The sequence below is a fragment of the Emys orbicularis genome, chromosome 6 (genome assembly GCF_028017835.1).
Source record: "Emys orbicularis isolate rEmyOrb1 chromosome 6, rEmyOrb1.hap1, whole genome shotgun sequence".
NCBI lineage: Eukaryota > Metazoa > Chordata > Testudines > Emydidae > Emys > Emys orbicularis.
Window position 1 is genome coordinate 41,229,796 of NC_088688.1, and position 24,010 is coordinate 41,253,805.

Below are 24,010 nucleotides of genomic sequence, written 5' to 3' on the forward strand. Positions count from 1 at the left end.
AAGGTAAGCAATACAGACTTAATTCTAAAGTAGAAGTTCTTGGTAAAATACACCAAATAAAATATATCACCACTCATCATGGATAATATTATCTACAGCAACCAGAGGCACTAGAGGAGAGATGGTACAGCCAAAACACAAGAGATCATGATAGTAATTATTACATTGTTATTTCAAAGGTGGTATAATCAAATTTATTATACATATTTTTAAACTCACTCACTTGTGACCAATCTCATGTGCAATGGTAAAAGCTGAACCTAGGCCAATGTCTTCATTAATGCTGCAGCTCCTTTCAGGCTCACACATTCCAGCCACAGAGGCCAAGCCTGAATAAACAGAAGGAGACACAAAGGGTCATGCCAAGGTGTTCAAGTCTTAAAAGCCCTAGTTATAAATGGCTGGATTCTTTTTAATAACCTCCACACACAGAAGGAGCAGTTGGCAAAAGGTTAACTTTCTAGTCATTTTCAAAATCACTGGGGGGAATTTCTCTTTGCCGGCTAGACATTAATATTTTTTGAACTACAGTCAGTGCTGGAAAATGTCTAGACTAGGGGTTAGATTTATAAATTTTACTTCGGGTAACTTGGGACCACCTAGTAACTTGAGCCAGGAGAGGGAATTCAAGAAAGCATTTCTATTTTAACATTCTTGAGGCTGCAGAAAGTAAAATGTATCCACATTATTTTTCTAAAGAGATCTGTTTAAGTTTAGTGGGTTCCTAAAAACATACAAGAAACTTTTTTAGCTACAAAAAGCCCCAAGGGGTACTTTTTTTTGTATAAAAATAAAACTGAATGCATCAATAAAGGAAAGGAGACATGTTAATACAAAGCATTCACTTAAATATGGAAGGCTTTTCCATTTATCATTGTATTATAAGTGCTTTTTAAAGATTCCTTAATGGGAAGAAAGCTACTGGCACCTACAGAATATAGCTCTGCTGTGTCATACACACTCTTCAGCTTTAGAATATCACATAGAATATATACTATAGCTGAACGACTTTGCTGTCACTGGCGATGGACTCTAAACAGCAGCCTTACCTAAGGTATTCTTTCCTGTGGTCTGTTATCTGGAAGAAGCATTAACAGCCTCTCCAAGGGAATCACCTGCCCTGCGAAATACAGTACTCCAAAACAGTGACTGGAAAAATAATTACTTTGCCATGGAAGGCAAGTTGTTACCTTTTATGAGAAAATGGTGCTAAATTATGCCCTTCTACCTAAAATAAGTAGGAATGAGATGACTAGTAACCACTGGAAAGAGAGGATGAGGTGACTGGGGAGAGAGGATTAGTCATGAGAGAATTAAGAAAAATGTTTAACAAATTTTTGCAGTCTACTATCTGTTGCCAGTCTAATAATAATGTTCCACCTGCCTAAAATTCTCTGTTGTTTTAATTGGATGAGGTATTCTTTACTTCCTGAATTTGAATGTAGTGTACCTAGCACTTTTATGACTGTCATGTTCCCCCACTGATGTGGCCACATTTCAAGGGTGTGTAAAGAGATCCCTATACGTTCAGAATATAGAACTTGGTCCAGCAACCCTTACTCACAGGAATAATGCCCTGAGGATCAGGCTAATGATTTGTAATTCTGTACAGTGCTTTTATGTTTGCAAAGAACAGTGGAGGCCAAATCTAGAACCCAGACCTGGCCCAAGAAGCTGAGCCAGGTGCTCAGCAGATGTGTAAGAGAGGGAGGAGAAATCCTCCACTGAAGCCACATAGCAGCTGCACAGCCACTTTGGGTATGTCTACATTGCAATAAAACACCCGCAGCTTGCCCATGTCAGCTGACTCAGGTTCACAGGGCTGTAAAATTGTGGTGTAGACATTTGGTCTCGGGCTGGAGCCTGAGTTCTGGATCCCTCCCCTCTCACAGAGTCTCAGAGCTTGGGCTCCTACCCAAGCCCGAACATCTACACTGCAATTTTTCAGCCCCACAGCCTGAGCCCTTTGAACCCAAGTCAGCTAACATGGGCCAGACAGCCATAGGTGGTTTATTGCAGTATAGAGATAACCTTGATGCAAGCTGCTTTTTCTACATAGCTGCTTATGCCAGAGATTGGAAGGGAAGAACTAGAAGATCTGTCTAGCAGCAGATCTTCTAGTCCCATTTCTCCCCAGGGCACCCAGGGTTCCTCCTACTGGTCGTGCTCCTGTCTATGGGGACTTCGTATATATGCTCTCATTAAGCACGTGCTTCACTCTAACTTCTTGAGGTCAATGGCACTTAAGCATTTCTTAAGTGTTTTGTTGACTCAGAGCCATAGAGGATATTGTCCATACTCCCACTCCAGTTCCCACAATGCAAAGAAACTGCCATAGTTCTGTTGTCAAGATGCCCATTGCAGAAAAGGAGGAGGGGGGTTGTAACTGACTCTTTATGAACAAAAGCATCAATTTAAAATTTGTTCACTTTCTATTTAGTAAAGTATGCAGCCAAGCCTGGGCTCCAATGTGCTGGTTTCAAGTGGAGCAGAATTTGGCTCTATGCTGAAGTCTTATAAAATGAGGATTAGTGCACTAATAGTCAAATACATAAAATATGTTTTTTACTAAATGTTTCCTTTGATATTTTCCCCTTTTGAATACTTGCACTGGCAATTCTGTGACATTAGTATGGCTTTGCAGTTTTGACATCTCTGTGCTGGCTTTAATTTAGAAATTTGTAGTCTGAAGGCATTTATGTTATACTAAAATATGTTATGCATATGGATTATGTTTACAGTGGGCCAGATTCCAACATCCTTTACTCACACTGACTACAGCTTAACTACACAAGTTGCCCTAGTGACTTCAATAGGACCACTTGTATAATAAGTTACTATTCAACATGAGTTAAGGTTATCAGAATCTGGTTCAGTGAAGACAGTAACGGAGGAAACAGGAAAAAAAAATACTATGGTTGACTCTGATCGGTGGAAGACCTACAAAATAATCACACACAAAATCAATAAGCCGAACTAGTCTGCAACTCAGAATTGGAGTGCTGATAGTTAATTACAAAGAAGAAGCTAATGAAATGATTTAAAGTTGAAAAAGTGATTTGTTAGGTACATATTAGACTTAGTCCATGCATGAAAGTCTCTTTAATAATAATTTCTGTCTTTAAAACACTAGTAAACTGCAATATTTATGATACATAACACACACCTTTGTGGTGACAAATTTAGGGATGGCAAGGACAATATCTCTCCACCCTGTCCATAATATTGACAAATGTGCTTTCCACTGTCAAGGCACCAAGGAGTTCCAATATTGTTTTAATTTACGTTGTTGGATTATTTTCCACAATGCTTTATAGAAGAAGCAGTCTTGATGTTGCACCTCGACTCATACAGTATGGCAACAATTTAAACCACAAAGACTGTTTCCTGGGGCTGGGTCTTTTTTTCCCTTCCTCTCCCGTTTGTATTTTTGAAATATATAATGGAAATAGATTATATGGAAATAAGCAGTAAGTTTTCTGCTTTAATTACTGCTTGGTAAGTTTGAATCATCTAGTAGGTTTTATCAGCATTACAGATGCCAGAAAAGAAACGCCCAACAGCAATTCACATAATTTAATCTTCTAGTGATCTAACAAAACATATACCCACATAAGTTACATTTTACTGTTTATATGTGTATATTTGAGAAGGCTCACTAGCAGAAGAGGTCAAAACTAATCAATCAATAATCAGAATAATGCAAACAAACAACAAATACAAGCTGAAGTTCCACTTTGTAAACTTACCCAGTGTTCCACAGGGCTTGTTTTTATAAGTGCAGATATCGTATCTGTTGAGGAGAAAAACAATCAGACACAACTTGTAAGAGGATCATATCTGTGAGATATTTTGCATATTTATCACATTTCTATATCATAGGTCAAGTTGTCAGACCACAATTAGTGTAATTATGTGCAGCCAACTAGTGACGGCATTTTCTACACTCTGGTGTAAACCACAGGCTGCAGTATGCTCACAGCCTTTGGCCTCAGGCCAGTGGGACACCTGCCAGTAAGAAAAAAACAGTTAAAGTGGATCTTTGTAATCACCAGCTCCATAAAACAGTCTACCATGCTGTTATGAAGTTACAGCTGCATGCCTGCAGACTGCTACTCCTTCAAGAGGCTACTAGCAATGTTTATATTTCTAAATCTGCTGAAACATTTTCTTATGGTGGACATGGCATATGTTACAACATTGAACAGCTTTCATTTTAATTGCTACCATTCTCTCTAATTTTCATTAAGAAGTGTAAGTGTTTACTATTAAACCAAAATTATCAAAACTCAGGCAAATAAGAATCAGGTTTCTCCTTTTGTTATCTTCCAATTATTATGTGTGCTTTAAAAGTAATGCATTGCAAGTTATTAACATTTTTTTATTTTTATTATATTTTCTTAGAAACGGCTAAATAAATTGCTAAAAACTTCCCTCATTTTAGATACAATCTTCCCAATACTGAAGTTCAAACAATGAGTCTCTGTTCAGATGACATGGTGAAATAAACATATCAGTGTTTTGGAGCCTGTAAAGGAATTAAAACATGTTTCCTGCAGTACAGCTAATATCCAGTGTAAATAATGCGGCCAATGCACTATAACTGCGTATTTTTAAATGTGTTACGGCCACAATCCTATAGCTATGATATGCAGCATTATTATAGACTTATGTTTTCAGGGATTTATAATGATTTCCTTGCAGTATAATGTTTCAGAGCATGTGTTTACAAGGTTTTTGCACTATGAGAAAGTAAAACCAATAAAGAAGATGAGGAGACATGGATTCCTCTTTTCACTCTCATTTTTTAACTTAGACCTTTTTTTAATATTTTTAAAAACTAATAGTACCTGTTTTAAACATGGATCAGTGACCATTTATGAGTAATGTATGAGATGTATAAACTCTTTAAGTGGCAGAATAAGTTTTTGTCTGCAACCCAACTCCATGCACTAAATTTCTGAGTGCAAAATTAGGCCCTTAATCCTGTAAATGCCCCACACATGTAGACCCCTCTGTCCAGGTGTAACCCTATTGATTTCAATAGGGCTCCACATGGGTGCAAGAATCTGCCTATGTGGAGCAGTGGGCAGGAACATGGCCTAATTGTGGTCTCAGAAATGTGTGTATTCAGTTCCCACTTGAAGTGGCTCAAATTGTGTCATAATATGTGCATGCAGAGTTCTTACCGATTTCAAGAGAAGCCCTATATGGGCATCCAAGGCCACATTTTAACCTAGTTCCTCTTATGCAATTTGAGGGATGGGTACTCAGATCAGTATTCTGCTATACAACATGTGGGAACATAACTATCTAATAGGTCACACAAATATAAATAGGCAGATAGCAAGATTTTCACCACACACTTCATGTCATTTACATCTTTGAAGATGCAGGACTTATTATTTTGCATTCAGTACAGGGCCTGAACCTACTCCTATTGAAGCTATGGCAATACTTTTGTTTATCTCAAGGGCAGAAAGATTGGGTCCAGACATATTAAGTGAGAAAAAGTAACTTGTATGAATACCATGAATATGTAGCTCTGAACCCAACAAAAGAAAGTACCTGGAGTAAATAGTAAATATTTTACTATTGTGTTGTAGTATTTAATGCTACTGGGAACTGAATAGTTAGACCTGCACATCTTGAAACAAAAATATATTCTCAGGGTAAAATCCTGCCCCACTGAAGTAAATCGGAGCTTTATCACTGACTTCAATGGGGCCAGCACTTACCCTTAGAGACTGATTCTACTCACAATTATACTGGGGTATGAATCTGCAGTAACTCCATTGCACTCAGTGAAGTTCCACCAGTGCAACAATAGTGAGATCAGAGTAAAATCCCTACTTTCTCTCACATTTTTTAATGATCAACACCATTTATCATTCTGATTGTCCTGTGTACCTTCTATTATTCCATTGTGTAGGAATGAGTTTAAGAACAAGGGTAGACTTAGTAGGGAAAGTTTTATGAAAAAGAAATTTCAGTGAGAAAACAAAATGAAATTTTGCAGAAAAATATTTTTCTGCTTTCTGATGAGCTCTAACCATTTTGTAAGAAAACACCTCAAACAGTCAAACTATTCTAAATATGGCCTCACTAAACAGTCCAATGGTACAGGCTAGAATATTGTCCTAATGACATTCATAATTTCTCTTATGAATCCCAAACCTTTGTTTTTTCTATTAAACAATGCCAAAGGATTTATTTGATCTACTATAGATCTTTTCCTTTTTCTATCCTTTGTGCCACAAGCTTCTGGATGCTCTCTTTTCATTTGGTTTGTTCTTAAACTCATTACCTAACATTTCTATGAGGTGAACGGCATAATTCATTCATCTGTTTGTGTACTTGGTCTATCCAAATCAATCTGAATTGTACTTGCCTTTTCGTCCTTTGACTCCACTTCCTCTAGCCTTGTTTTGCATTACAGTGGAATCCACTTAATCAGGAAGCCCCAGTGGATAGCTTTTCATCCTGATTAAGTGTAATTGTAATGTAACAGAAAAGGGGATTTCAGTAGTACAGTTGTTACTGTCTGGGGAGATGCATGTTACTGGAGATGCCTATAATCTTGGGAAAAGGGATTATCTGCATTGGATTGGCACTGAGCCAGGTGTCTGCCCAGAAATGGTAGAAGAGACTTTTATGAGATTTGCAATATTGTGGGCCAACATGTGTAATGGGCGTGCCTGAAAGGAACTGACTAGCAGATAGGAGTAAGCAGTGGTGATGCACAGTATATGTTTTCTGCATGTATCATAAACAAAAGAAAGACTGAAAGCTGTTGTTAGAAGTAAAACTGGTCAAAACCAACATTAGACAGAGACACACAAAAACCAAATGCCAGTGAATGTTACAAAATCACCTGAAAGCATCCCTGTTAAGGGGATTACTTTACTCACTAAGCCACATGTATGAAACAGAGATGGCTGGTGATAGACAAGACTTGAAGGAAATGTGTTTTAAGCAAAAAGCTGAAGAAGGAGAAAGTAGAAACACAGCAAACTGCATATATTCCAGGACCAGAAGGGACCATTGTGATCATCTAGTCCAACCTCCTGTAGAATATAGTTCCATATAAAAAAGAACGAGGAGTACTTGAGGCACCTTAGAGACTAACAAATTTATTTGAGCATAAGCTTTCGTGGGCTAAAACTCACTTCATCAGATGCCTGCAGTGGAAGATATAGTAGGAAAATATATATACACAGAGAACAGGAAAAAATGGGTGTTTCCATACCAACTGTAACAAGGGTAATTAATTAAGGTGAGCTATTAGGTGAGTTATTATCAGCAGAAGAAAAAAAAACTTTTGTAGTGATAATCAGGATGGCCCATTTCCAACTGTTGACAAGAAGATGTGAGTAACAGTAGGGGGGAAAATTAGCATGGGAAAACAGTTTTACTTTGTGTAATGACCCATCCACTCCCAGTCTTTATTCAAGCCTAATTTAATGGTGTCTAGTTTGCAAATTAATTCCAATTCTGCAGTTTCTCGTTGGAGTCTGTTTCTGAACTTTTTTTGTTGTAATATTGCGACTTTGAGATCTGTAACTGAGTGACCAGTGAGGTTTAAGTGTTCTCCTACTGGTTTTTGAATGTTATAATTCTCGACGTCTGATTTGTGTCCATTTATTCTTTTGCATAGAGACTGTCCGGTCTGGCCAATGTACATGGCAGAGGGGCATTGCTGGCACATGATGGCATATATCACATTGGTAGATGTGCAGGTGAACGAGCCTCTGATAGTGTGGCTGATGTGATTAGGTCCTATGATGGTGTCCCCTGAATAGATATGTGGACAGAATTGGCAATGGGCTTTGTTGCAAGGATAGTTTTCCTGGGTTAGTGTTTTTGTTGTGTGGTGTGTGGTTGCTGGTGAGTATTTGCTTCAGGTTGGGGGGCTGCCTGTAAGCAAGGACTGGCCTGTCTCCCAAGATCTGTGAGAGAGGGATCGTCCTTCAGGATAGGTTGTAGATCCCTGATGATGCGCTGGAGAGGTTTTAGTTGGGGGCTGAAGGTGATGGCTAGTGGCGTTCTGTTATTTTCTTTGTTGGGCCTGTCCTGTAGTAGGTGACATCTTCAGTTCCATAGAACTTTGCCAAAATAATTCCTATAACATATATTTTAGAAGAACATCCAATCCCTATGTAAAAATTGTCAGTGATGGAGAATCCACCAGGACACTTCCTAAATTGTTCCAAAAATGGTTAATTACTCTTACCATTAAAAGTTTATGCCTTATTTCCATCTGGGAAGGGGACTACAAAAATGCCCAAATGTCAATGAGGATACCTGCAATGGAAAAAGTTCAGGTTGGAGGAAAGTAACTAGTAGGTATTGCAAAGAGAGGTGAGGCTCCCTTTGTCGTTCCTCTGAAAGATGGAATTTGCTGTAAGGTTAAGATAATTACCGATGCAATTTGCACCACTTAATTGAGATGTAACTTTATTGGGGGATCTATTTAATGGATGTTTCTCAGGGAACCAGATTAAACCTAATGACTGATATGGTACTAACTCAGAGGGAAGAGGGCCATTGACCAAAAACTATTAACACTACTTTCTTTTCAGGAAACATTTCTAAATAGCATATCTATGAACTGAGGTTTTTTTATTTTACTGTTGTTGTTGTTGTTAACTGAATCTTGCTTATTCTTTCCCTTGTTTCTCATCATCGCAACATCACAGATTTTGACAGTAAGCTCTTCAGAGGACAGACTGTCCCTTACAAACTTATGCAGTGCCTAAAACAGGTGTTCTCAAACTTTCTTTGCTGGGCCTCCCCTTTCAAAATATTTCAAGCTCTGATGACACCCCAAAAAAGTAATGACCCCCTCACACATACCATGCCACCCTTCCTCTGCATTGCTGGCAGCAGCACTGCCTTCAGAGCTGGATATTTGGCCAGCAGCTGCTGCTCTCTGGATACCCAGCTCTGAAGGCAGTGCAGAAGTAAGGGTGGCAATACCGTGACCCCCGTACAATAGCCTTGTGAGCCCCTTTTGGGTCAGGACCCCCAGTTTGAGAAATGCTGGCCTAACACAACTGGGCTCTGAGCTCAGCTAGGACCTCTGACAATTACCATAATATAAACAAACAATCTGATTCCATCCACTTCTTTGCTTTTCTCACCCTCTTCTTCTGCCCGCATGTCAATCATATTGCAACCTTACACTGGAAACACTTACTGCAGGCCCAGGTCACCTGTCCAGGTTTATACTGAACCTAGCCCCCTAAGTTTCATACTTCAGTGAACTCAAAAACAAAGCAAAACACCATTCAAAAAGGCAAATTCACCTGATTCCAACATAAAAACATAAATTGGTTCAGACTTTCTCAAAAGTGGGCCTTTGGACTCACAAAAAGGATTCACAAGCTTCACAGAATCATTAAACAAATCTGGGTTATATTTCAAAATCATTACACAAAACAAAAGCAGGCAAGTTTTGTGTGGTTTGGAGTTTCAAATAGCTATTGTTTGTACACACAAATGCAGTTTTTGCCTGCACAAAGTGTATGTATGTATTTTTGCAGGTGCAATTGGTGCCCTCAGTGTTAAAGGAGTTGTGTGGACAAATAATTATACCATAAATCTAATGTTTAGCACATTTAGACAGCTGCTGTATAAAAATGAAGGTGTTATAGCGATTATTCATCTGTTCATCTATTTTACAACATCTTAATAATTCATTTCATGTGCATACCTTACAAATAACAATACATTTTACAACACTAAAACCCTTTTGATTTCTTTCAAAAAGTTTTACTATAGCATCTGCTTAGTCTTACAGAAAGTGGTATACCACAACAGCATTTTGCCTTAAAATAAAGTACACATCTTATTTGGTTTCTTCCTCAAAAACCTCAAAACCAAAGGAGCTATTTAAACTAAGGAAGGAAAAGCATAATATACATGTTACACATCACTCAACAGAAATAACTTTTTCTATTATTAGTTTTCCATGTCTTTTAAAAACTGCCACAGACAATCAAAGTCTGGCTCTACTGGGCTTAATTTCAGTAATTAACTTGGTTAAATAAATGAAATTCTGAGTTATAGTTAGGAAAGGAAGTTACTTATCTTGTACAGTAACTGGAGTTGCTTGAGATATGTCCCTATGGTGCTCCACGTCAGGATGCACATGCATCCATGCACTCTTAATCAGAGACTGTTGTCAGTGGTGTCTGCGGTCTGTGCCTGGGTCCTAGACACCTTAGTGCTCCAGTACATGGGTAATATAAGGAAGGGACAGACCCCCTGCCACTCCAGTTCCTTCTCAAAAATGAAAGACTTCAAGGCAGAAGGGAAGGAGAGCAGGCAGTGGAGCAGCCATAGGGACACACATCTCAAAGAACTCCACTTATTGTACAAGGTAAGTAAAGTCTCCTTTTTCTTTGAGTAGTGCCCCTATGAGTGCTCCATATCAGGATATTCATAAGCAGTACCTCAATTATGAAGAAGGGTGCCAAGGGGTCGGATTCAGTACAGAGAGTAGAACAGATCACTGAAAGGTGCGTCGGCTTCAAAGAAGGCATGAGAGTGTAGTTCTGGGGAAAGCGTGTACACTGAAAGACCAGGTGGCTGCCCGGCAGATGTCTGAGACAGATGTGTTTTTCAGTAGGGCTTCAAAGGTAGATTGAGTCCTTGTGGAATGAGCAATCATCCTTGGAGAGAGGCGAGACCCCAAAGGCTTCATAACAGGTTAAGATACATCCTACAATCCATTTGGATAAGCTTTGGGTGTAAAACAGGTGTCTTTTCATTCATTCTGCAATTGAGATGAAAAGCCTTCATGAAGCGCTAAGGGGCATAATCCTGTCTACATAAAAGGTGAGAACTCTTCTTACATTCAGTGAGACTTATTTCTTCTTTGGAAGAGTGAGGTTTGGAATAAAATACCAGTATGTGAATCTCCTGATTAACGTGGAATCCTGACGAAAATTGAGGTCAGACGCAAGGGTGTGGCTGTAGCATCACTGTCATGACAGAACACTGGAGTCAGCCATCAAGGCTCTAAACACCCTGAACTGTTAAGCTTGCCTTACACAATCTGCAAAACAATTGGTCCTTACATGCAAGAAGCATAAATGTTAGTACACCTCTACCCTGATATAACGCGGTCCTCGGGAGCCAAAAAATCTTACTGCATTATAGGTGAAATCGTGTTATATCAGGATAGCAGCGGCAGGGCTCCGACAGTGATTTAAAGGGCCTGGGGCTCCTCGCAGTGGCCAGAGCTCTGAGCCCTTTAAAGCGCCGCCCGAGCCCCACTGCCGGAGAACCGGGGTAGCGGCGGCAGGGCTCCGACGGTGATTTAAAGAGCCCCGGGCTCTGGCCGCTGCGGGGAGCCCAGGGCCCTTTAAATCGCCACCCGAGCCCCGCTGCCGGAGCCCCAGGGTAGCGGCAGCAGGACTCCGATGATGATTTAAAGAGCCCAGGGCTTCGACTGCTGCGGGGAACCCCGGGCCCTTTAAATCTCCACCCAAGCCCCGCTGCCGGATATAACGCAGTAAAGCAGCCCCGCCTCCCAGAGCGCTGCTTTACCGTGTTATATCCGAATTCGTGTTATATCGGGGTAGAGGTGTAGTGAGGAAGGATGTATATAAACTGTGTAGTGTGTGACGTGAATTGGAATTGCAGTATCACCCTGTACCTAAACCCCCTGCATCTGGGCCTGGCCACCATGTACAAAGAGCTGTTATACGCATAATACACTAACCTGAATGATGAGCTGGACAAACTGAGTTTTTTGGATCCCAGAGTACTCAAGGAAGTTTTCTTTCAGAACTGGACAAAGCGTTCTGGATAAGCCAAGTGGAAAGGTCTCAGAGGGAATGCCAATGTAGGTGAGTTTTCCTGTTGCGTGTTTTTGACTATTAAGCAGTACTATTTGTTCCTCTGGAAAGTAGTCTTGTTCTATACCAGAGAGCCAGCTATTAGCCACGCCTTGAGGTGAAGCACCAACATGTTGGCGTGTGACGGACCCACACCTCAGTGAGGAGATTTGTAGGAAAGCAGAGAGGGTCACAGAGATATGCAAACCAGCTCTTGGAACCACACCTGTCTCAGCCATGACTGCTATGAGGATGGCTACTAATTTTTCCTGTTTCAATTTATTAGGACCTTGAGCAGTAAAGATGTTGGAAGATAAGCATATAATAAAATGCAAGGTCAAGGAATGACTAGGGCATCTCCCATAGAGTTGCAGCTGTGCCCTCTCCCCGAGCAGAATCTACTGCATTTTGCATTGGATGGTGTTGCAAAGAGATCTATCTTTGGATGACACCAGGTAAGACGTATCTCTTGGAATACCTCCCACTCATAGTCAATGTGAATATGCCTGATGAGACAGCCTGCTACTGTGTTCTGTAGTCCTGGTAGATAAACTGCTGAGATACGCGTGTGCTGTGATATGCACCAGTTACACAGTTTTATGGATTCACCACATAAGGACTGAGATCTTGCTCCTCCCTGTCTACTGATAGAATACATTGCTGCTCTGTTGTCCAGCATTATTTGACAGCTTATTTGACGGAGTTATTGGCCTAGTGGAAGGGGGAAATGTACATGTGATATATCTTGATTTTAGTGAGGCTTTTAACACAGCCCCACATGACATTCTCATAAACAAACTAGGGAAATGTGGTCTAGATGAAATTACTATAAGGTAGGCACACAACTGGTTGAAAGACCATACTCAAAGAGTAGTTATCAATGGTTTGCCGTCACAATGGGAGCGTGTATCTAGTGGGATCCTGCAGGGGTCAGTCCTGGGTCTGGTACTATTCAATATTTCCATTAATGACTTGGATAATGGAGTGAAGAGTTTGCTTATAAAATTTGCAATGGACACTAAGCTAGGAGAGGTTGCAAACACTTTGTAGAACAGGATTAGAATTCAAAATGACCTTGACAAATTGGAGAATTGGTCTGAATTCAACAAGATTAAAATCAATAAAGACAGATGCAAAGTACTTAGGGAGGAAAAATCAAATGCAAATACAAAATGGGGAATAATTGGCTAGGTAGTGGTACTGTTGAAAAAGATCTGGGGATTATAGTGGATCTCAAATTGTATGAGAGTCAACTATGTGATGCAGCTACGAAAAAGACTAATATCATTCTTGAGTATATTAACAGGAGTGTAGTATGTATGATATGGGAGGTAATTCTCCTGCTCTGCTTGGCACTGGTGAAGTCTCAGCTAGAGTACTGTGTCCAATTCGGGCATCACACTTTAGGAAAGATGTGGACAAATTAGCAATCTAGAGATGGGATTCTCAACCTCTCTCTTTCTGAGGCCTCCCCTCAACATGCTATAAAAACTCCGGGGCCCAGCAAGGGTGGGTTGGGTGGGGTGGCTCGGGGCCAGGAGTGGGACTCTGGGGCATTGGCATACATTTACTTCTATTTCGGGGGGGGGGGGGGGGGGGAGACAAGGGCTGGCAGGGCTCGGGCCAGCTCTGCACAGCGGGGTCCAGGGAGGGAATGCCACCTCCACCCCCCGATTCACCTCATCAGGCCACCCACCTGTCTGGGGCTGTGTGCCGGTGATTACTCAAGGGCTCTGCTGGGCTCGGAACTGCCTAGGCAGCTCTGATTGGCTGCTTGAGCAGTCAAAGGAGGCTGGGAGCTGAGGAGCAGCCGCAAGCCCAGGCACCAGCAGCAGATGCCACAGCTGCCCACTCCATGGCACCACCAGCCAAAGGAGCAGCTGCCCCTCACTGCCTGGCTCTGTCTTCCTGCCTAGGATCTGGCCAGAGGGGGCCTGAGGGGGACTGAGGGAGAGGAAGAGGTGGGGGGTGTAACTGCCCCCAGAACTACCCCACTTTGGGTAAGGCACTACAGTTTGGGGGACAACACCCTGGTGCCCCCCTCAACTCTGCTCATGGGCTCAAGGCTTCTGCTTGTGGTGGCGGGGCTTCAGGAGGATGGGGGGAGCTTGGGGTTTCAGCCCCGCACTGCTCCCAGATGCAGGGGGGGGTTTTCAGCCCCGCACTGCTCCTGGCCTCAGCCCTGCGGGGGGGGGGGGGGGAGGGGAAGGCGCCATGGCTTGGGGCTTCAGCACTGTGGGGGGGGGGTGCCAAGGTGTGGGGTTGCAGCCCCACGCCACTCCTGGCTTCAGCCCAGTGTGGGGAGGGTGCTAGGGCTCGGGGAATCGGGTTTCAGTGGCGGGGCTCCACGCCTCCCTGAAAGGGCTTGCAGACCCCTGGTTGAGAACTGCTGGTCTAGAGGACAGCAACAAAAATGATAAAAGATTTAGAAAACCTGACCTCTGAGGAAAGGTTAAAAAATGGGTATATTTAATCTTGAGAAATGAATACTAAAGGGGTATCTGATAGCAGCCTTCAAATATGATAAGGGCTATTTTAAAGAGGATGGTGGTCAATTGTTCTCCATGTCCACTGAAAGTAGGACAAGAAGTAATGGACTTAATCTGCAGCAAGTGAGATTTAGGTTAGATATTAGGAAAAACTTGCTAACTATAAGGATAGTTAAGCTCTGGAATAGGCTTCCAAGGGAAGTTGTGGAATCCCCATCACTGGAAATTAAAAACAAAAAGATTGGACAAACACCTGTCAGGGATGGTCTAGATTTACTTGGTCCTGCCACAGCACAGGTGGCTAGACTTGATGACTTCTCAAGGTCCCTCCCAAACCTACATTTCTATGATTCTATAATTATTCTGATCGGGTGGCCCCTGCTGTGGGGTAAGAAGTATTGGCAAACATAACAAACCACTCTGAACTCTAATATGTTGATATGGAAGATCACCTCTTGAAGGGTCTATTTGCCATGAGCTCTGAAGATTTGGAAGGGTGCATCTCAGCCTATCAGGAAGGAGAAGGATTTGTGAGAAGGTGGTGATTCTTCTTCTTCAGCTGGCTCTTGCTCCTCTGTAAGATTCTGCTGGATGCTAGGTGGGTAGTTGTTGTTCCTGACATGCTCTCTTACAAGACAGGATCCTGTAGAACTGGTCACCATAAAGGGCCCACAGGTTCCAATAAGCCCACTATGATGAGGCATAAGGGAAGGGGCAGAGTGACAATGTTGTTCTTGCCAATGTTACTGGGTGCATCTCCTGCTGGGATTTTCCTCCTCAGAGTGTACTTTAAGGGAGAGCGGCTGGAAGGTGGAGGAACCTTGTATAGACACCTCAGAATTGGAAAGGTGTCAACCCCCATGTCTAACAGAGGGGCAAGTGGTGGTGCTAGTACTGGTGGTTGAGTCTGATTCCACGGGTCTCAGAGAGTGCTCCAACAACACAAGTTTTAGTCTGTTCTCCCTCAATTCCTTAAATATACGTTTAAAACCCGAGCAGATCTTACATTTGGAGGAGATGTGAGCTTTCCCAAGGCAGGAGAGGCAGCTTGAATGTTCATCGCTGTGGCAGAAAGACCTATGACAGGTCTGGCAGGGTTTGAAGCCCAAGATCTTAGGAATAACCCGTATTTGAGGCCATGGATCAATGCCCAGGAAAAAAAGCAAAGGCTCAGATCAGGCAAATGAAGAACGAAAGAGCAACCCTCCCTTCCCCTGCTCCCCCTGCCCAAGTACAAACTATGCTAAATAACAAAACAAAACAAAACAAAAAAGAAAGATTAAGCGAGAGAGATGGCAAGCTGCATAGCTAGCTAGCTAGTGGACATTGCAATGCTCTGTCTCAAGTTGCAGGCAGTTGAGAAGGAACTGGAGTCAAAGCGAATCTGCCCCCTCCTTATATACCCTTGTACCTGAGTATGAGGGTGTCTAGGGTACAGATGCAAACTACAGATACTGCTGACAAAAATCTCCTATTAAGAGTGCACAGATGCATGCACATCCTGACAGAGAGCACCCAGAGGGCCACTACTCGAAGAACTATTACCACTTTAAAGTTATAACTCACTAATGGATTTATATTAAAAAGGCTTTCAGGAGATGAATGCTTCATATTTAGTATATTTTACACTGTTTTTAAAATTACAAATGCAGACACCAGGGTTAAAAAAGATTCTAGGTGATAAAAGCTTTTCTGTTCATATTATAATTTTTCTTTAACAATTTTGGCATCATAATATTTAAACAGTAATTGTACATTTACCATACTCTACACATCAATGTATTCAGGGCAATTATACACAACCTAATTTTGTAATGATTGTATAGAGGTATTGTAATTTCAAATGTAATCCAAAATGTAATTTTTACAAAAATAAGATTTTACAAAACTTAAGTCCAACAAAAATGCAGCTATGATGTTTCCCTGAATTTCTTGCAACTCTGTCCTGAAGTATTGAACCGGTACATGACAGAGATGGTAGGAGGGCTATTGAGGGGATGAAAGTAAAGGAGGTTAGAGGTGGATGGGCAAAGGCAGATGAGAATATGGTTGGAGAGATAGAATGGGGATTTCAAGGCATGACCCAAAAAATCATCAGTCAGACCCCAAAAGTCATGAGATTGTCTTAAAAACTGAGATTTAAAAAATAATAAAGTTTATGCTTATTTGTCTTCTGGTTTCTGACCTTTTAGGGTGCATTTGGGACACATTTTTACTCCACAACCATGAGGGCTAGAAAATTCCTTTTTTTAATTAAAGCTATGATTCTCACATAGTCACTTGCCTCCAGCAGCTGGGGTTTTAAGAAAAATACCAAGTATCACAAGATTCAGAATAAAATCACAAAAGTTGACAACACTGTTGAGAGCAGGTGTGGAAGTTAGGAGAAGGAGTGAAAAGAAAAACTGATTAAGGAGTAGGGAAAGAGAAGGAATAATGAAATAGTGCTAGACAAAACAAGAGTCAGAAAGAGATGAGGATGAGGAAACAGATTATAGGAGTAGGAACATTGTAGTTATACAACAACCACCACCAATAATTTGTAACCTAGTAAATTCAGAGTTAAAAGATAAACACAAAAGAAATCCAAAAGTTTGAAAGTATGGAAATGCCCAATTAAAGTCACTCAAACAACCTTAACTCTGTCCTTATCAATAATCACATCCATCTTCATACCTACTTTGCAAGGTATATTATTTTGGAATTCAAGGATTTTTTCAGAGGGCTTAGAATTTTCTCAAACCTCTGATAGTGAACTTCTTGCATTTGGAGAAGACTGTACTTGTACAGTTTGCAGACTGTCAAAAATACTCAACACATAGCACTGGTTTTATAAATCGTTTTTTGTATACTTGTTTCCAATACTAAGTGTGATACTTAGTCACAACACCAGCCATTAGTCTATTTATTAAAATACCATTTCATGGATTGAATCTAGAAGGTTTATGTATGTAGATATGCTTTCATTGTGTCTAATGACATATACCACTGGTGGCACATGGAATCTTAATAAAGAATGGAGTGTAACTGCCTTCAGTATGCTATTTGTCTAATCAGTATTTTTCTATAGACTGTGTATGGTTGCAAAGGAGACTAGAGTCAGCACAACTACTTTATCCTGAAGAATCAAGTACTCTATCTTTCTAAGACAAATGAGCAGCCTCCAATCTCATGAAACTACTTTGCTTGGCCATGCCCATTTTTAGTCTAGAAACAATCTTTCAGAAAATTTGTATCTTGGTGCACAAACAGTGATGGGTGGATAGTGGCTGAGCTCCCCGGCATGACTGGCAGATCTCCTAGAGCCGATGGGGGACTGTGCTTAAATAGTATGTTAAAGCACTGTGCAATACTATGCAAGTCCCCACCCAGCTCTGTGCCTCAGTTTCCCCTCCTGTGAAATGAGGTTCATGGTAATGAGCCACCTTGATAAAATGCTTTGAGATCCTCGAACAAGTTGTGCTGGAGGAGGGCAAAGTGCAAAGATTGGACCAGTAATGCTATTTTTCCCTCTTTTCTACATTGCTTTTCAGTTTCTTCTTACTGGAAATTGTTTCATACAGCTCTCCCGGTTGCAGCATCCAGTGGCTACAGATCTAGCAGCTCTCTCATTCCCACTCCACCATGCATTTTTCTTCTGTGAGCCTCAAAGAACTATGGTTCCAACAGAGTTCCCCACCACCACCACCACCACTTCAGGAACACGAGCAGCCAGAGAAGCCTGGCCTAAACAGTCATTAGCCAGGGTCCATATGTGAGCCTAGCCCATTAGTAAGCATAAGCTGGCCTAAGCCACAATTCAGGATGTGCACCAACCATGCCTTCCAGCCTTTATTGCCCACAATTAATTAGACCCAGCACATCTTCCTCAGAGTATGATAACTCCATTCTGAGCAAGACAGACATTGGTTCCCATTCCATCACCCTCCATCCTCCTCCAACCTGCTCCCTGCTTGCCTTGTCCTACCCCTTTTTCCTCTGGGATGGGTGACTTGGTTAATTGGTCTACCTCTACCCCTAATTCCAAGTTAGACCCCCAAAAATCTTGATGTGCTACAAAATGAATTTTTACCCTCAGTTAAAGCTAAGAGCAATGATACCAAGACCCCTTTGCACCCTGCTTAAAGATCTTCTTCCTCATTGTCTTTTGCCTATGATGACTTTTGTGACATGACATCTTTCCTCTCATTTTCTCCTTTGCTCCACTATGGGGTGATACACACTATCTGGCTCCACACCTGGATGCAGACTCCATCTCACAGTCCCATCTGAGCCAGGCACCTTTCAACAGGATCAAGCTGTTCGAGGAGACTTTGGATACAGCCATCCAGGAAGCCACTGAGCTCAGTAAACTTCAACTTCCTAGTCAAGAAAAGGAAAAGAAAAGGTTCACCTTCAGATACTGACTATCCAGAACTAGCTCCAGAAGGGGTTACAAGTATATTTTGTTCCTCCAGAATCAGAAGCAACTTCATTGTTCGTCAGCGCCATTCTCCTCTGCTCCTAACAGCAGTGGCTTCCTACCCAAACTCCATAGGTCAAGTCCCCTTTACTCTCCAGCCTCCTCCTGCTCCCCCAGACTACATACTTTGAGCTCTGTTGCCCCTCTTAACTTTGTTTCCCTTTAGACTTTCTAAAGTCCACAGTACCTTCTGTGGACCTCTGTAAGTAAGTGGGATCCATGGCAAAGTCCACTCTGGAGTCAGCAGGGAGTTAAATCTGGGATTGGGAGTGAGAATGAAGGCATGGAACCTAGGGAGAAGACAGGTTTGAGAACAGAGGGCAGATGATTCAGGGCAGCCAGTGGGGGGAACCATGGAAATAGTAGGAGGGGCTGCAGGGATTCTCTGGTACCAAGGGAATCTTGTGGTGAGTAGGTGCCTTGCAAACACTCTGAGCTGTGGGAAGGGTAGGTAAGCTCTAGAGAATTTAGGTCTACAGGAATCAGAAGAGACAAGGATGATGAAGGACTGTTGCCTGAGTTGTGCTTAGCTGATGCATTGCTGCTGATGGCTGCCACCTTCCCACTATTAAATTGTATACACAGTTACAGATAGTAAAATACCAAACAGTAAAACCCTAGTGTTACATGAATGGAAAGAAAGTAGTTTTGCAGTTGTGCCCAGGAAATCATGGTTCTATGTTTCTCCATCTTCCTTTTGAGCTCCATGACTGATTTTTTCTCCCGCTAGACTGAAAGAAGGGTCATCACCATAGGAAAAGACCTTGAAACATGTACATGGGTGTGACTGTGTATGAAAATATTGCTGCCTGCCCCTTACTGGTGGGTTGTGAAGATTCTGCCACCACAGCCACCCATGCTAGGGTGAGGGGATTAGAAGATTCTGCTACCTCCTGTCTTCTTCAGCAGGATTTGAAGTTTATACAAGTATGTTTCCCCTTCAGAGGAAGAAATTTCCACCACTGGAAAAGTACAGCAGCATCAATGTATAAGCCCCACACCAGGCAAGGAGGGGTTAAGGACTTGATCTGGGCTGGATTGGCCCCACTCCTCCACACCTACAGGTCATCTCAAAAATGGAGGAGGAGTTTAAGAGGGGGGAAGTTCAGCTCAGTATCAGACAGCTCTGGGAGGAGAGGAGAATGCTAAGCTTCCCAGCTCCCAGAAAGAGAACAGAGCCTATATCCTTCTACCTGAAAGCCCAAAGTCCCTCGATGAAAAGGGAGTAGTATCCTATTCCTTCTGCTGGTGAACCAGCAGACTTTGAGCCAGACTGTGGCCAGTCGAAGGTCCCTCTGAAGGAACAGGGGCCAGTGGCCTGGCTGGAACAGTCTGTATATTTCTTTTTCCTGTGTTTATTTTGCTGCTCCTAAATAGTTTGTTTGTTCCCTGGGACCAGAGCCCTGACAGGACATTAATGAGATAAGACTCCTGCTGGGTGGAGGATGTGGCCAGATGCCTCAGATTCAGTGACATCGAGGGTTGGGGAGAGTCACTTCCTCTCCCCCACAAATATTGACTAGGCGCAGGCAGTCTCATTTCCTGAATTCTTCTCAGCACCCAGAAAAGTTTTCAGAAGACATTCACATAAGTGGGACTTCTTGTCACCAGAAAGAAATGGGGAAACCTGTATATGTTCAAGTACCAGGAAAGAGATATATTGACAGTTTTATATGGTGGCACTACTGGCACAACCACTGAAGCTAAGAGAATGCATGAAAAATAAATATTCTAATGATGTCTGTTTCCTTTGGCAGGAGGTAAGAGATGTCAGAAGCAGATAACTAAGGCCTTGTCTACACCCAGCCGCTAGTTCGGCGGCTGGGAATCGAAGTTCCGGGTTCGATTTATCGCGTCTGGTCTGGACGCGATAAATCGATCCCGGAAGCGCTCGCCGTCGACTGCGGTACTCCAGCTCGGCAAGAGGAGTACCGCGGAGTCGACGGGGAGCCTGCCTGCCGCGTGTGGACCGCGTCTGAACCGCGGTAAGTTCGAACTAAGGTATGTCGACTTCAGCTACGTTATTCACGTAGCTGAAGTTGCGTACCTTAGTTCGAAGTTGGGGGTTAGTGTAGACCAGGCCTTAGTTAGGAACTCTGTCTGCTTGTGGTTGGGGGAAGCAGTAGTCTGTTATTACTCATTTCTTTCCTCCAAAAAATTCACCATTACAAACCTGCTTAGTGACTACTTTTCAGTTTGAAGGCTATCTACACAAGGGAAAGGGTTAGAGACCTGCTTTAAAAAAAAAATTACGCCAGTAATTTGACACATTTTAGAAGTTAATGATAGCCTGATGATTCACTGTGACGTTCCTAATTTACAAATATGCTTTTCCAAGTCTCAGAATTCATCCAGTGCGCTAGATCTTATCAATATATTTTAATTAACATCATTTGAAATTTCTATGACATACCATTTTTGAGAAAAGTTGTAGCAAAAAAAATCTCCAGAACATGACTAATGCCTATTTTTTCTAAATTCCATAACTCAGAATAATTGCTCAAATCTCAGATATGAACAACTAATAGTCCACTGGCCATAAAAAATGTCTCCATTGAATTGCATTGCCTTCATTTAAGGAGATCACAATAATCTGGGATATAGCAAGACTCACAGTCAAGACACTGTAGCAGACTTCAATTTCAACCTGGGTGGAACATATGGAAGAGACAGCCTCCTCAGTAACTGGGCTTCAAATATGTTAGACTTCAAAGGTTTAACAACTTCAACTTCATTCAAAACTAAATTGGTAGGCTGTGGAGAGTGTAGCTCCGTGTTCATGATGACCATACCACTCAGAAGAAATGCTATTGCATTCTGCAGCAGCACAGGCTCACAAAAGACTCCGAGTGTATCCAGTTACACATGAATAAATGTGACAAGGTTCATATACAAGAGGAAGGGCTGCTTTTCCAGAGATAAAGTGATATAGACCACCAACTAGGGAGGAAGTTAAATAGCAACTTCTAAAGTTAAACATTTTTAAATCTTCAGAACCAGTAACTTGTGCTGAAGAGTGCTAAACTAATTGTCTGAAAATCTCTCTCAGCCATTGACATTGATATTGAAGTATTGGGCAAGTCCAGAAGACTGAGAAAAAGCAAATAGAAAATATGTCTTGTCAAAGAAATTAGATAACTCTTTTGATGAAATCACAAGTTTAGTTGACAAAGGTAACTATGTTGACACAATACACCTGATAGAATATCACTCCCTTCTGAAAGGCACTTGACTTAATATTGCATGACATTCCATTAAGAAAATTAGCACCATACCAAATCAATAAAGCACAAATAAAATGGATTAAAAATTGGCTAAATAATAGATCTCAAAAAGGAATTGTAAATGGAAAATCATTATCCATTGGAAGCATTTCTAGTAGGATCCCACAGGGATCTGTTCTTGGCCCAATCCTATTCAATATCTTTATCAATGATGTAAAAGAAAATATAAAATTGCTGCTGGTTGTGCCTGCCCAGCACCAGGGGGAATTAATGTTGCTAGCACATGATTGTCCTTTTGCTGGTCATTTGGGGGCACTGAGAACCCACGAGAAGTTAAAGAAAAATTTCTATTGGCCAGGGATATAGAATGATGTGAAGAATTATTGCAGGTCTTGTGAATTATGTCAAAAAGTAAAAGACCTGCAGGGCCCCAGAAAGTTCCTCTACACTCCTTGCCTGTGATACAAGAGGCATTTTATAGGGAAGCAATGGACACTTTGGGCCATATGCCATGTCCTACCCAAAGGTGGAAGAAATATATGCAGGTGGTAGTGGATTTTGCCATTACAAATCCTGATGCAGTTGCTTTAATTAATATAGAGGCTGATTCGGTGCAAAAGCCCTTTTCACTATTTTTAGCAGCATGAGTTTCTCTAAAGAGATTATCTGACTATGGGTCAAATTTTAAGTCTCAGCTATTCAGGGAGTTATGGAAGTTGTGTGGGGTGAAGCAACTAAAAGCCGCCCCATATCATCCAGAGAGAAATGGTCTGGTGGAGAAGTTCAATGAAACTCTAAAATCTATGCTTGGAATGTATGCAAATAAGAGAACCAAAGACTGGGATGAAATGTTACTGTACTTGCTTTTTGCTTATAGGGGAGTGTCCCAAGAGCCCACAGGGTTTGCTGCATTTGATCTGCTATACAGAAGGAAAGTGAGGGACATCTAGATCTTATCCAAAACTCCTGGGAAGGAGACACTTAGGCACTTGAGTTACAGGTTAAGAGGTGACAACTCTTCACTGATCTGGATTGCACCCCCAGAATGTGACACATTAAATTATCGTTACTCTTACTTTTATAGTGTAATGTAAGGAGGAGGTCATGGAATGTTTTTAACTTTGAATAAGGGGTCAACAAGATGAAATGGCTGAGAAAAACTGGACCAGATTATCATTAAGTTCCCTTCTGGCCTTAAAATCTAAGAAAACAAGACTTAGACTATAAATATTATTTGAAAAGGCTATCACTATACTGACAAACACAACTCCAAATAAAAAAGGCCCTTATTACTCTAGGTGAGTCCCCTGACCAACTAGCGCCAGTCTGTCTTATCTCAGTCCAAATTCACCCAGTTCCCTCCTATCCAGGTCCATCAAATCTTCATCAGGTACTGAGAAAGCAAACAAATGAAAAGGATACAGAAAGCTAAATATCATCGACACACAGGTACTGTAAATCAACACCTTATAATATTTCTCAGTGTATTTCATAAACATTGAACAATAGGTGTGACCCTATCAAAATCTGTGGCATTTTGCCCGTGGGAACCCCTGAGGAAGATAAAACATTATTCAACAGCATCCTCTGAAAATTGTGGGTTCAAGTCTCGCTTGATCTCACACTGAAACGAAAGGCCTCCTCCAGTTTACCCAGCTGCAAAATGAGTACTTGATTCATCAGATTAGGCAGTCAGAAGCGATCAGATGTGATGCTGAACCACATCATTCCCTTGTGTACTGCTGGGGAATTTTGGGAAAATCGGGCAGCTAACCTATAGGGCCTCAGCCTAGAGCAGTGGTCTCCAAAGTGGGGTGCGCAAGACGATCTTTGGGGGTGCGTGACAGGAGGAACGCTTTTTTTTTTTTTTTTTTTTTTGCTTTGGCAAAAATGGTAGAGCCGACGCAGCACGGGGTGCGTGCTCAAAAATTTTTTACTGATAGGGGTGCGCGATCAAAAAAGTTTGGAGACCACTGGCCTAGAGGACAT

At 41.8% G+C, this 24,010-nt stretch overlaps 1 protein-coding gene across 2 annotated transcripts in view; it reads right to left on the bottom strand.

The window, feature by feature from the left end:
* ADAMTS6 (ADAM metallopeptidase with thrombospondin type 1 motif 6) overlaps nucleotides 1–24,010 on the bottom strand; it is a 299,292-nt gene that overhangs the window by 167,525 nt on the left and 107,757 nt on the right. For both annotated transcript variants that reach the window (XM_065406967.1, XM_065406966.1), the window contains exons 7-8: nucleotides 3,750–3,793; nucleotides 224–329 (exon numbers count right to left, since the gene is read on the bottom strand). In XM_065406967.1, the coding sequence (XP_065263039.1) occupies nucleotides 224–329; nucleotides 3,750–3,793 (150 nt within the window). The remainder of the gene's footprint in view (nucleotides 1–223; nucleotides 330–3,749; nucleotides 3,794–24,010) is intronic.